Genomic DNA, 13,874 nt, shown 5'->3' on the forward strand with positions numbered 1-13,874 from the left:
CAGCAGCTGGTTGTGATATTGCTATGAAATGATTTGCCCGGATGCTAGAGACCTCGTGCACATTCCCCTCTTTCCAAGCCCCAATTCCCTCTCTCCTTTCAGTTCAGGCAACGTCTGGGCCTCACTGTGCAGTTCTGGGTGTGGCCACAGCCACCAAGTAAATTTGTGGGGCTAGGAAAGGCTTCTCAAACTCTTCCCTAGTGTGAACCGCAGGTAAACCAAGGGATGGTCTCATGATTCCCTCCCCCCATCACATCACCCACTTCCCTTGCCATTCCCACTTGCATAACTTTCCTGGGGCAACTACAGCCATTGCTGGCATCAGAAAGCAATAGGGGGAAGTGTTCCTGTACTTATGGCAGCTGGAAAGAAGGATGAGGAACTGGCACCTTCTGATCAACTGGGTCTTTGTAGACCCTGAGCAAAGTGCTCCGCATGCCGAAGTTTGACAAGCATTGGTCTAGGGGAGAGTCTGGTCTGAGAGTCCTTTCCCCCCATCTGCACCTGCTTTTCCCCCCACCAGGTACACCATGCTCGGTGGTGATAAACCTTTTGTCACAGAATGCCAGGATCCTTATTGTTGCAAAATTGCCATGGGGCCTTGATGGGCCATTGACCACCAGGGTTCAGAACCTTGATTTTAAGACTCAGCTGCAGGTCTCTAGCACCCAGACCTACAATGCCTTTTAAAATCTACCCAGGATCATTCGGGAATCCATCCCTATTGATTTGGGTTACTACCCCAACAAACAAAGCTTCTGACCGGGGCACTTTGGCACTGCGCGTACATTGCTGCTGGCCAGTGACCTGTTGTGACACAGACGTCTATGTCCTTCCTTGAACTGTGGCCCTGGAGATTACAACTGTTTGTGCTATTTATAAGGTCCGGGGGAAAGTCCAAGCTAAAAGTGTCCAGCAAAAGCCTTCCCCCAGCCAGGCAGGATCTGCGTCTCCAGCCCTGACTGTTCTATCTGCTCTTCCCAGTAGCGAGGCTAACAGTTTGTGAAATGTCACAAGATCCTCAGGAAAGAGACTGGAGTCTTCTTGTAAGCAGCAGTGTGACTGCTTTCCTGCCAGGGGTGGAGGAGGGTACCAAAATATCCTTTGGATCCAACCTTGCTTTCTTCCCCTGCCCTCCCCTTTAAAATATATATATTCCCGGCCCCTTCCCGGTGCTGTCCTAGCTGGATTCCTGCTGGAAAGGGGGCTGCAGTACATTCCTTCCCAAGACTCTGTGGCTGGGATATCCCCTCCACACCCCAGCACAGGGTATCAGCAGGCAGCTAATCAGGGAATGTGTGTGTGGGAGGGGGTGGGGGTGAGGATCCTTCTGAGATGTGATGCGAAGGACTATGCCTCCAGGACCCGAGGGATATAAATACAAGTAAAGTTGCTTTCTCTGTTAAGTCTTGCAGGACCCCTCTATCCTCAGTCAGTGAAAGATGCAGCTGGGGGCCGCTGGTGGGGGTTATGTAAGTCGCTCTCTGTTTAATCGGAGCCAGAAACTAATCATGAAAGAGTATTAAAATTGTCTTTAGCGGCGGTTGTCTTCTCTCCCTTTCTCTCCCTCTCTTTCGCTATTTGGTGGGTTAATTGCTCTGACAGTGAGCCCATTGTTTGCTCAGAAAGAGCGAGCGAGGCTCTGAGACCCGTGCACACACACTCACGCATGGCGCGAGACTGAGCGTGGCACTCGACAGGCTGCTGCATGCCCAGCTGGCATTCAGGAGGGAGTGGGAGAGAGATTTTAAACAGGTGGTAAGGGAATGGGGGCCGCTGCTGGAACTGAAACCCCTTTGGGGGATGTTCCTTGTGGTTCATGGTTCGAAGCACCAGGAAGTTTCTTCGTTAGCTTTTGATTTTTGGATATGCTTTGTTTCTATGGAGAGGCAACGTAGTCCAGAGGGGAGGGCACCAGGCTATTTGTGGTCTATTCGTGCCTCTGCCTTGCTGCATCACCCTGGGCAAATCACTTTGCCTCGTTCCCCCATCTTGTCTATTTAGATGATAAGTTTTTGAAAGTAGGGACTGTTTCTTATTATGTGTATGTACAACGCCTACTGTAAAGGGGCTCTGATCTTAGTTGGGGCTGCTAGGCTTTACAGTAGTACAAATACTAATATGGGACTGTGAAATAGTCACCACTAGGAAAGCGGTGGAAGCATCATTGCTTGGCTCTTTTACAAGTAGACGTAAAGATCTGCTCTAGTTCAAAGGAATGATTTAGGGGCAGTTCTCTTGCCTGTGTTATACAGGAGGTCAGACTGGATGATCACAGTGGTCTTTTCTGGCCTTGGACTCTATGAATCTATGACTAGCTGTTGTGCTGAAAATGCTCCTTGAGGAACTGTCCTGCACTGGTCAGATGGGACCTGCCAGAACTTTTCTATCCCTAGTTGCTGTGACTCTGATTCTCTTCCCCTTCTCTGTCTTTGTATTAACACGACCGTGAAAATAATTGTGAAGCCACTTGTAGCATTCACTGTACTGGTGCACAGGGTGGGATGAACTGCTTACTTCATAGGCTTATATCTGAAGTGTAAAGCCCAGTCCAAGGCTCTAGGGCACTTGGGGAGTCATCGATGGCTTTGTGCCAGCAAACTTGCCCTTTCCCAGCTGGTTGGGCTGCTGGAGACTAAACTGCCCTGCAGCACAAGTGAGAGTAGCTTGAGAACTGTTCTAACTTATGCCAGCAGTGAGCATCTCCATCCGCTGGCCAGGAGTGCTGGGGTGCTGGTCCTAGGCCAGCTGAAGATTCCCTTAAGGAAAGACAGGTTTTAATCCCCTCTATGCTGATCCAGGAACACACAGGAGCGTTTGTGAGGTCTGAGGATCTAGCCTCTTGTGTGTTAGCTACATAACTCTATGTAGTAGATGCCCTGTGTGTTCAGTAGTAATAACATTCTGCGTTTCTCTAGCATCCTCCAGCTGAGCATCTCCAAAGCCTGCGGGTGGGAGCATAGTCTTGTAGCAAAACTGAAAGACGGGCATTCCTGAGCTCCTGGGTTCCCTCCTCAGCTTGGCCACTGATTCACTGTGTGAGCTTGGCCAAGACCTATAAGCGTAGATTTTCAAGTGCCCTCAGTTTTTGGGTGCCCAACATGAGAGAACTTGGGCCTGATTTTCAGAGGTGATGGACCTGCAATGAAGCCAGTGGGAGCAGTGGGTGCTTAGCACCTCTTCAGTTCAGGCCAATGTGTCTCCAGCTGGGCACCCGAAACTAACAGGCACATTTGAAAATCCACCCTAAATGCTGTACCCAAACTACTGTCAGGAATAGAATCCAAGAGTCCTGACTCTATTTCTTGCTCCACTTTGCCCCTAGAATATATGTGAGTGGGAGCACTTTTCAGTTCCCCTCCTCCCCTGGTCACTTTTGTTTCCACTGGAAAATCGGGATAACCAGGGGGAAAAGGGATGGGTGTGGGAATACTTTTTTACTGCAAAAACCCTAGAATTTCAATACAAATGAAAATTTCCTGCAGAAACTTTAATTTTGGTTGGAAAGCCATTTTTTAAAAAAATTATACCATGAAAACATTTCAACCCACTCTAATTGCTGTACTCCTCCTTGACATGCTGCGTCTTACCTTGCTCCCTAGTCAAAGGAGAAATCCCTAGGAATTTCCATGAAATGCGTTAGCCCCTCTCTTCAGTTTGTAACAGCGATGCTCAGAGTGGAACAGTCTCGGCAAAGTGGCTGTAACACCACACCACCTTGTGTCTGGCTGGGAGATGAATTTCCCAGGCCTCTACCACTTTTGCCCGCAATCCCTCATGGGGCCAGCCAAGTTGTCCCACAATGCTCAGCGAAAGCAAGCCCAGAGTGACCAAGTGAGCTGTGGTGCTATGAACCATACGATGCGCACCCAGAAATCTTTGCATCTCTCACAACTGGATCCAGCAAAAGGGAGAGGAACCATGTCTTTGTCGCCCAACTTGAGGGTAGACTGCAATGAAGACATAGCCTATGCATGTTATGGGGGGGAAGGGAGTAAGAAGCATCCCACAATGACTTGAAAATGAACTCAGCGGAGTGGAAAATTGGAGCCCTTCCACTCCATTGGCTGCTGTTTGCATGAGCCTTGTTGCTACTATCTCTTTATCTCTTGCTCTCTTTCCCTGTTAGGTTGCCTCCCGACCGCACTCCTTAGCTAATGGCTATGAGCTGTTTGAGGTCTCCGAGGAGAGAGATGAAGAGGTGGCTGCTTTCTGCCACATGCTAGATGTGTAAGTACCTGGGAGGGATTGAGACGCGTTCAAGCTGTCAAGGGGTCTCCATTAGTTAACCTGTCCTACAGCACAGGCCATAACTCAGAGGTCTCTCAGTGCATTGGTGGCTGAAATGCCCTGGGGATTTAATTACTGTGGCTTAATTAATCTTGGGAGAAGGAAGACATGCTTTTTGTTGTCTCTGCTGTTTATGCTGCGTGGTAGCTAAGCAGTGGCGCCGAGGAAGGGTCATTCCCGGGGTGCGAGTGATGAGACAACAAGCCCATTTGTGCTGGGCTCTGATTGGAATCTTTGGCACAATTCCGTGCAGAGCGGCGCAGGGGAGGCGGGTGGGGGTGGCGCCTAGTGGTGTTTGAAAGCTATAAAAGAGGCATTCAGGGAGACAGCATAAAGATGCCCCTTTCCGCTCTCTTCAACACTTTGGGGCTGGGAGAGCTTTATAGAGGGACAGCATGGGGAGATGGTAAATATCTTCTTAACATTCAGGGCTCTCCTCCCTAACAAGGGAGATTGCCGCATGTGCATGAGGGAAGGAGGGGGAAGCAAGAGGGGGAACTAAGACCATTTAGGACTCTCTTAGGTGGATGGTTTCCCGACATAAGGAACTGAATGCACCAAGGCAAGCAAACAGAGGCCTGCTGTCTGGCTACCTGCACTATCAGTTGGTTTCAAGTATGATATCTGTGATCCCAGCTGGCCACATGCGTAGCTTAGTCATTGCCAACTGGCAATTTCCCAGAGGTGTTGCAGCCTCAGTTCTGGAGTGGGAGGTGGCTTTGCAGATTAGTTTGGAAAGGGTGTTCCATGCATAAGGAGTGGCTTGCAAGGATGCACAATGGCTCATGGGAGAAATGAAAAACAGGTGATAGAGGCAGATATCTCAGCTAGAGAGAGAGGGTGGAGTCCAAGACACACCACTCCCAAGCTACAGGCCTGAACCACTTGGAGGAAGGTGGTGCTGATGGTGACAAAGAAAGAGGGGAGCAGGAGGACTTAGCTGGCATGGGCCTGAAGAGATGGAGCTCAGTTTGGGCCAGGTCAAGCTCAGTTTGGCCATGAGACACCTGCGAGGAGATATCGAAGAGTCAGGCCGAGATGCAGCACTGCGTGGAGGGAGGCGAGTTGGAGAGAGAGCGGTAGATGGTGGGAGTCACTGGTGTCGGCCCTGTGAGCTGGTGAGATCGCTTGGAGCTAGGTTGTACAGGGAGGAGAAGAGGCCAGGAGAGAGTCCTCTGGTGCCTCTATGGAAACGGGGAGAGAGGATGGGGAGAATCCACCACACAGTGAGGGATAAAGCCCTTTGTGGGATGGGGCAGGGATCTCTAACTTCTCTTCTGCCTGCAGCTTGAGATCTGGCTACAGCACCAAGGACTATTCCCTCACCGGCTTTGTCTGGAGCATGGTCAACCTCAGTCCCGAGCACCTGGGCCACGGCATCAGCCTGAAGGTGACCGTGGTGTGCGACAGCGTGCAGGAACCGCTCACTTTCACCTGTGACTGTAAGTCCCTGCTTGGGTGGTCAATATGGTGCTATGCTGACCCCATGTCCACCTGTGAACACGGTATCCTCGTGCGGCAAGAAACCCACACCTCCGCCGGTCCCCACAGCAATGAGGGGGCTAAGATGGCTGCCATTAGCAGCTAAAGCGGTGGTGTCTTCTGCCTCGTCCTACAAATTCATCTTCCAGCTCCTATGGGACAGACATGATCCTGGTGACAGTGGCTCTTCTCCCAGAGGAGAGCGTGTCTGTGTTGCTCCCATGGGCAGATATGTGCTAGAGATGGGGCCCCCGCATCTAAACCCTGGGTTCTGAATTTCTCAGTGTCCCCCTGTGATGGACAGCACCAAATGCTGAGTCCGAGAAGGCCAGAGGGGGTTTGAGATCCAGGTGCAGATGTCTCAGCTCGTTTTCACTCCCCATCACTGCATGTGCACCAAGGTCTCTGGTCCTCTTTTGGATGTGGGGATACGACTAAGGCAGGATAAGCCTTCAATTACAGGGCTGATCCGAAGCCCACTGAAGTTAATAGGAGTGTCGCCACTGACTTGTGGCCCAATCAGCACGCAGCTGCGGCCCATGTGACATCTTCAGGGCCATACGAGTATTATATATATTGTGTGGATGTGGCCCACATAACACACAGAGAGCTGCATATGCAGTTTGCAATGATAAACAGGTTGAGAACCACTGCCCTAGGTGGTGGCTTGCTGCATGGGTTAGACGCTGCCCGGTGTCTCGCCATGCAGGAATGGGGGAATTGTGGAGGCAGCGTGCACTTCCTCACGTGACTCCACCTCCAGCCGGGCGCAGAGAGGGATTGTGGGGAGCAGAGTCTCAGTCACTGATCAGAGAGAAGCAGATGGGATGGGGAGCCCCAGAGAATCGTGGCCTGAGGCTCTCACCCTGCTGGGTTTGTTCCCTCCCCACGCCCACAGGCTCCTCCACAGTGGACCTGCTCATCTACCAGACACTGTGCTACACGTACGACGAGCTGCTCGGCATTGATGTGAACGACTTCGTGCTCAAGCTCTGTGGCCTGGAGGAGTTCTTGCAAAAGTGAGTGAGCAAGCAGTGGCCAGCCGGCCACACGTAGGGACCTCAGCAAGCCTGCCCTGGTGCACCCAGAACACTCCCTGGTGTCCGGGGGAGCGGTGGGTGGTAGAGAGCTGTTGAATCCTTGCTGTGCTAGGGGCAGGGAAAGGGGAGCGAGCCTCCAAACATCTTCCTCTGTCCCCTCTTTCATTTGTCCTTCCTTTCATGTTCCTTTGCACGTTCACATGACAAGCCCTGTGGTTGCTCTTGAGCCCAGCCCCTCCCACTTTCCCTGGGGCAGTGCGTCACCTGAATAGGTCGGGGCTGTGCGACAGCTGGGTTTATCAGAACACAAGTCAGGAGTCCCCTGGATTATTCCGTTTCCTGCCTCCCAACATCACTGGGGACTCTCCTGCCAAGAAAGGCAAGAGCCTTATCCTCTTGCTGCCGGATATAAGTAACTCCCCTTGACCCCATGCGCTGGGGAGCTCACGTTTGGAGAATATGAGAGTGGCCAAGAAAAGCTCTTGAAATACTTATAAAAATACTGATGATACTCTGCAAAGTGGCTGGGGCAGGCAATCAAGTTGAGAGCTTAATTTTTGGTATTCATTTTTAAGTGGCTGGCAAAGGGCTACCAGCTGGAGCCAGCTGAACAGGGTACAAAGAAATTTGAAGGGGGAAGGGGATTTTGAAAAAGGTTTGCCAAATTTTCCTGCTGACAATGTTTTGTTTTTATGATGAAAACCCCCAAATGTGCTGGTGCTTCCTCCCAGTTGGGAAGCTGAAAAATGTCAAACAAAATGCAACTTTTTGTTTAAAGAAGAAGAATCCTTGGAGGGGAAATTTTAATGGAATATGTTTGCCCAGCTGTGGTGTGAGCCTGTTTAACCTTTGTGGAAGGCCTGGGACACCTGAAACGATCCCAAAGCCTCCCTCTTCATTAGAGACGAGGGCCCACAAAAAAATAGAGGCCAGCAAAACACGTGGACAAATAAAGTGTAGGGGTGGGTCTGAGGTAAAACGAAAGGGGGGACCAGTGGGGATTGAGGAACAAAGAGATTGTAAGTTCTTTGGGCAGGGACCGTCTGTTCTGTATTTTTACAGCACCTAGCACAATGGGGCCTGGTCTATGACTGGGTTTCCTAGGTGCTACAGCAACACAGGTAATAAATAATCCTGTGGGGAAAGGTGACATGGTGACTGACATCTTCTGCATAGCCACAGGACAAGTGTGAATGCAAGATTTCCCATGGTGCCCTGTGACGTGTCTCACCCGGTGGGACCACGTCTAGGAGGGAAGAGATTTTGTTCAGTCTCCATGGCTCGTTCTGTCCTTCTTGGGGTAGCTAGTTAGTTCTAGTGGCTAGTTTTTGTGATGTGGACACATATCCTTTGGGAACTAGACTGAGACCCACCTTCTTGATTTCACATGGGCCACCAAACAGCCTGCAGGTACTAGCCTGAGCTGGTAGTGAAAGCCTTCTTGCCCCCGAGCCATCTGCGGTCTCCCACTTTGGCTTTTTCCTTTACTAACTCTCATTTTGCTCCTGTGTGTTCCTAGCATCCCTAGCAAAACAAGGATGCTCAGGGGGACACTGGAGCACTGGCTGGCCAGTGACTGAGGTCACCCCTCTTGTCATTCATAACCATTAAGCGTCAGTCTCTCCATGACGGAGTTACTCACAGTTGGGACTTTAAAGTTGGCTTTAGTTTTGCTTCTTCAGAGCTTGTGGCCCAGTAACGATGCCGGAGAATGCGAGCTGGCAAGCGAAACCCCCTATTATCCTGGCTGGGCTGTCAGTGAACAGACTTTTAAACCACATGGAGTCCTCAGCAGAGGATGGCTTGGAGCGTGCAAGAGACCAGATCCAAGGGAATAAACCACCCAGACCAGTTTGCTGTCCAGCATAGAAAGCAATAAAAGCTTTCTAGTCTCAGGGCTACTTCCTGTTCCTCTGCAGCCCTGGCAGGCTGTACCGTAGCTTTAACCACAGGCTGGCTTTCTCTGCAGTAGTGGAGGGAAGAGTCTGTATATAAATGGCTTAGAGAGCGAAGTCTCAGGTTTGGCATTACTAGACTCCCTGAAACTATAGGTTTTAGCCCAGCAGGGGCAGCTCCGCCTTTCATATTTCCCAGGTAGAAGGGTTGAGTACTACTGAGGTCCTTGACTGCTGCACATGGGCATTAAAGATCGCCTGGTGTTTTTTGTTATTGCAGCTGTTTGCCCTGATGCAAACTTCCCCACCCTGCTTTTTGACATTGCCTCCACCCCAGAGGTTGTTGCATTTCATGGGTGGAGGACATTTTTTTCTGTATTAAGCTATCTGTAAAGCTCCTTAGGATGAAAGATGTTCTCTGGGTGCAAAATCATACTGATGTAACATACATGGTCATATGGGCAAATAAAGTATCTCCTGGTAATTACATACAATAAACGAGAACAAGCTGCCCTAAGGACCTGACTCTGCTTCAACAAAGTCATTGGGAGCTTTGCTATTGACTTGACTGGCCACAGAATTAGGCCCTAAAGGGGCAGTTGGGAAGTCTCCTTGTGCAGGGGCATCTCTTGGTTGGCTCCATTCCAGCCATTCCCCACCCTCTGCAGAAAGGGCGTGATTAGGATTGGACACGGGGTGAAGCCGTGCTCCTTGTGCGCCAGCAAATCTTGCCTGGCTGGCAGAATGGCCCTAGTTGCTGCAGCCCTTTAAAGCAGCCCTTCGTCTTAGAATCACCTTTGCCCTCTTTTCCATCTGCCCTGAGCTCATGCGTGGCTGAGGAATCAGCCCAATATCTTAGAAAGGGCCGTGTGCAAACCATATATATTAAATAGCCATATTTACCAAAGCAAATAGAAATATGACCTATATAGAAAATCTCTTTGGATGATTGCCATTGCAACTGCAGTGGATTGCTGGAAATGCCTCTCTCCAGGCAGAGTTTGGCCAGCCTTGAGGGGAAAACTTGCCAGTTGAGAACTGACAAGATCATTCCAGCCTCCGAGCTAAGAGACCAAGACGAGCTGCAAATTCCCCTCATTAGCCGCTGGGCTTTTTCTACTGATGCTGTCAGCGTCAGCAGAAAAATTGTCTTCCTTTGTGTATAATGAGCCTTAACCAGAAGCAGCCTCCCTCTGAAAAAGTAATTTACATCAGATGAGGGAATGATGCTCCCGACTTGTCATCTGCAGGCTCCTCTGGGACTTTTTTTTTTTTTCTTAAAAGGATCTAGTGTACGATTACAAAGAGAGAAGACAGCTTTTCTCTCATCCTTGCATCCAAAGCACAAACTGACTGCAGAGGGTGGCAGAGAAAGGCGATGTTGAAATTTTTTGCATAGGCACAAGAGGATGTCTGATGTCAGGTTTGCTTCAGGGAGGGAGGAAAGCTGGTCTTGTGGTTAAGGCACTGAGCTGGAACTCAGGAGAGCGGGATTCCAATCCTGGCTCTGACACAGACGCACTCCCTGTGTAACCTTGGGCAAGTCACTTCATCCCTCTCTGTACTTCAGTTCCCTATCTATAAAAGAGGTTGTAATATTTTCTTTCTCCTACCCATTGTCTGTTTAGATTGTGAACTCTTCAAGACAGGGACTGTATCTTATGTGTATGTACAGCACCTAGCACCATGGGGAGCTGATCTCGGCCCAGGCATGTTGAGGCTAGAGGAATACAAATAAGTCCTTTTTTCCAGCTATCTAATCGACATGCCCAGCTCATCACTGCGAGTCTTTGCATGCATTTGGCAACGACACGTCTCGTCTTTGCTATGGGCTGTGTCCCCTCTTGGCAGGGAACAGCACGTCTTGGGGATAGAGCAAAGATGTTCCCCATCATCCCCCCCCATACCCCCACACACACACTGAAAGGTCCATAATGAGCTAGGGTGGGAATGCTGTGGTCTATCTCACTGGTCTCCTGGAAAGACCTTGGAGGAAGGCCCATGAACAAAGCCACATTGTTTCTGATCCCCCTGCCCCTCCTTCTCTAAATACAGTAGACGCCAGGAGTGCTCAAAGCCTCCCCTAGCTGTTTTGGCCAACCAGGCTGCTCAGCAATCAGAAAACATCCTACACTGACATGTCAGTTTCTGGAATCTCTGGGCTCGATTCTTCTCTCACTGACGCCCAGTGCAAAGCAGGAGCAAGTCCACTGAAGTCAGTGGAGCTGTACTGGTGTAGACAAAAGGGACATAGAGCCCACAGTGTTCAGTGGGAGGGAAGGGTGCCTAGCTGAAGACTGAAGTCCCTTCTCCAGCAGATATAACATAAGCTTCCCCTGCTCCGGCCTCACCAACGTCCTTTGCCCCTGATCCGGAGAGATGAGAGGGGAACTCCTTCTCCACGGCCTGTTCAAACTTTGCCACTTTCAATGGTGGCTTTTGTGAAGGAGGCACCAGGCTGACCGAGACTCGGCAAACTCACTTCACTCCCGTCAGCACTCACCAGTGCTCGGTTGGAGTCAGTGATACTGAACCAAAAGGCCCCATAACCATTAGCCCCTTCACTATGCTAGATATAGGCTGTGCTGAAATCCATACCTAGTTACCATGCTGGATGCCCCAAAAATGCCTAGATTAGATGGCAGATTTGTCGTCAGGCTGCTGCAAACATGCAGAGCCTGTGACTATTTCTGGTCCTATGCTACTAAGTAACTATCTATCTAAAATTCTTTTATGAGCCCCATTACTATAGCATCTGAGCACTTCAGAATCTTCAGTGTATTTGTCCTGCCCCTCTGAGGAAGGGCAGGGTAATCATGCCTTTTCTATAGGTGGGGAACGGAGGCACAAAGAGGCTAAGTGACTTGCCCAAAGTCACACAGGGACTCAGTGGCAGAGCTGGGTATTGACCCACGATCTATAGAGTCCCAGGGTCATGCCCGAACCACTGGACCACCCTTCCTTCCTAACTAGTTTCTATTTTTTTTGTCATCAACAACCTGTTGAAATAATAACACACAAACCAGAACCCAGTGTGCTACCAATGTGCTAGCTCCCCCGATGGGTCTGCAGTTAATTAACAAGCTGTTCACAAAGCCACACACACACACCAGTTACCAGGGTGTCCAGTCCCCTACACCAAGGCAGCACTAAGTATTATCTAGCCCGTGCCTGACAGGTGTTTGTCTAACCTGCTCTTAAAAACCTCCAAGGACAGAGATTCCACAGCCTCCCTAGGCAATCTGTTCCACTGCTTAACTACCCTGACCATTAGGAAGTTTTTTCGACGGTCTAACCTAAATCTGCTTTGCTGCAATTTAAGCCCATCACTTGTTATCCAGTCCTCAGTGGTTAAGGAGAACAATTTATCACCCTCCCCTTATAACAACCTTTTACGTACTTGAAGACTGTTATCATGTTCCCCCCCAATCTTCTCTTCTCCAGACTAATCAAATTCAATTTTTTCAGTCTTTCCTCATAAATAATGTTTTCTAGACCTTTAATCATTTTGTTTCTCACCTCTTGACTTTGTCCAATTTGTCCACATCTTTCCCAAAGTGTGGTGCCCAGAACGGGACACAGCACTCCAGTGGAGGCCTTATGAGGACTGTGTAGAGTGGAAGAATTACTTCTTGTGTCTTGCTTACAACACTCCTGCTAATACATCCTAGAATGACATTCACTTTTTCTGCAACAGCGTTACACTGTTGACTCATATTTAGTTTTTGATCCACAATCACCCCCACATCCTTTTCTGCAGTACTCTTTATTAGTACTCTTTAGGATTCTTCATTTGCCATTTCCCATTTTGTATTTGTGCAATTGATTATTCCTTCATAAGCGGAGTACTTTGCATTTGTCCTTGTTGATTTTCATCCTGTTTATTTCAGACCATTCCTTGAGTTTGTCAAGACCATTTTGAATTCTAATTCAGTCCTCAAAAGCATTTGCAACCCCTCCCAGCTTGGTATAGCCCACAAACTTTATAAGTGTACTCTCTATGCCATTATCCAAATCATTGATGCTAGAACCAGACCTAGCACAGATATGTCCTTCCAGCTTGCCTGTGAAACATTGACAACTGCTCTCTGATTATGGTTTTCCAGCCAGTTGGAACCTTACAGTAGTTTCATCTAAGTTGTATTTCCCTAGTTTGTTTATGAGAAGGTCATGTGAGACAGTATCAAAAGCCTTACTAAAATTGAGATATATCACATCTACTGCTTCCCTCTTATCCACAAGGCTTGTTACACCGTTAAAGAAGGAAATTAGGTTGGTTTGACATGATTTATTCTTGACAAATCGATATTGACTGTTCCTTATCACCATATTATCTTTTAGGTGCTTACAAATTGATTGTTTGATTATTTGCTCCATTATCTTTCTGGGCAGCAAAGTTAAGCTGACTGGTCTATGATTTTATAGTTAGGTAGTATATTTGCCCTTTTCCAGTCCTCTGGGATCTCTCCTGTCCACCACGAGTTCTCAGAGATAATCTCTTATGGCTCCAAGATCTCTTTAGCCAGTTCCTTAAGTATTCTAGGATGTATTTCACAAGGCCCTGCTGACTTGAAGACATCTAACTTGTCTAAGTAATTCTTAACTTGTTCTTTCCTGATTTTAGACTCAGATCCTACCTCATTTACACTGATGTTAGTTATCTGATCTCCGCTAACCTTTTTGGTGAAAACGGAATCAACCAATGATCTATTGTTGTAGGGCAGAGTGCAGGCAAGAGGTATGTTGGAAGTGCTGAGGATGTGGAGAAAATCAGAGAACCTGAATTAAAAATCCTCTTACTATGACCAGAGTCTGGGCACTTCTGCCCCAGCGACCCCACTCGCAACCCCCCTCCAGGCCTTGGGATATCACTGTGTACTTCATCCCACCACCTCAAAGTCCCACCTCTTCCCCACTCCTGACCTTGCCTGGTTATGTTATGGTAGTTGCACCAGCTGTGTGTGGGGTGCAGGTCAGGATGCAGGCTGTGCTGAGATAAGAACCAGCCATTCCTGCTGGAGCAGCCTGGGAGAGGCAGGGCTTCCTGCTGCAGCTTCCCCCCACTCCTGCATTGTTCCCTCTGTCAGAGGAGTTTGAGGCAAGGGCCAGCCCAGCTCGGTCTCTGGTTCCCATTCATTTTAATAGGAACTGGGCATCCGTGTTCCCT

At 49.1% G+C, this 13,874-nt stretch overlaps 1 protein-coding gene across 3 annotated transcripts in view; it reads left to right on the forward strand.

Moving 5' to 3' along the window:
- Positions 1–13,874, forward strand: part of PIK3C2B (phosphatidylinositol-4-phosphate 3-kinase catalytic subunit type 2 beta) — an 80,719-nt gene that overhangs the window by 29,980 nt on the left and 36,865 nt on the right. For 2 of the 3 annotated variants that reach the window (XM_038380010.2, XM_043500356.1), the window contains 3 exons: positions 4,130–4,230; positions 5,578–5,732; positions 6,671–6,791. In XM_038380010.2, coding sequence (XP_038235938.1) covers positions 4,130–4,230; positions 5,578–5,732; positions 6,671–6,791 — 377 coding nt within the window. Of the gene's footprint in view, positions 1–4,129; positions 4,231–5,176; positions 5,409–5,577; positions 5,733–6,670; positions 6,792–13,874 lie in introns of those variants that run through there. The other variant, XM_038380014.2, reaches the window with a different exon arrangement.

Source organism: Dermochelys coriacea, chromosome 21 (assembly GCF_009764565.3).
Source record: "Dermochelys coriacea isolate rDerCor1 chromosome 21, rDerCor1.pri.v4, whole genome shotgun sequence".
Classification (NCBI taxonomy): Eukaryota; Metazoa; Chordata; order Testudines; family Dermochelyidae; genus Dermochelys; species Dermochelys coriacea.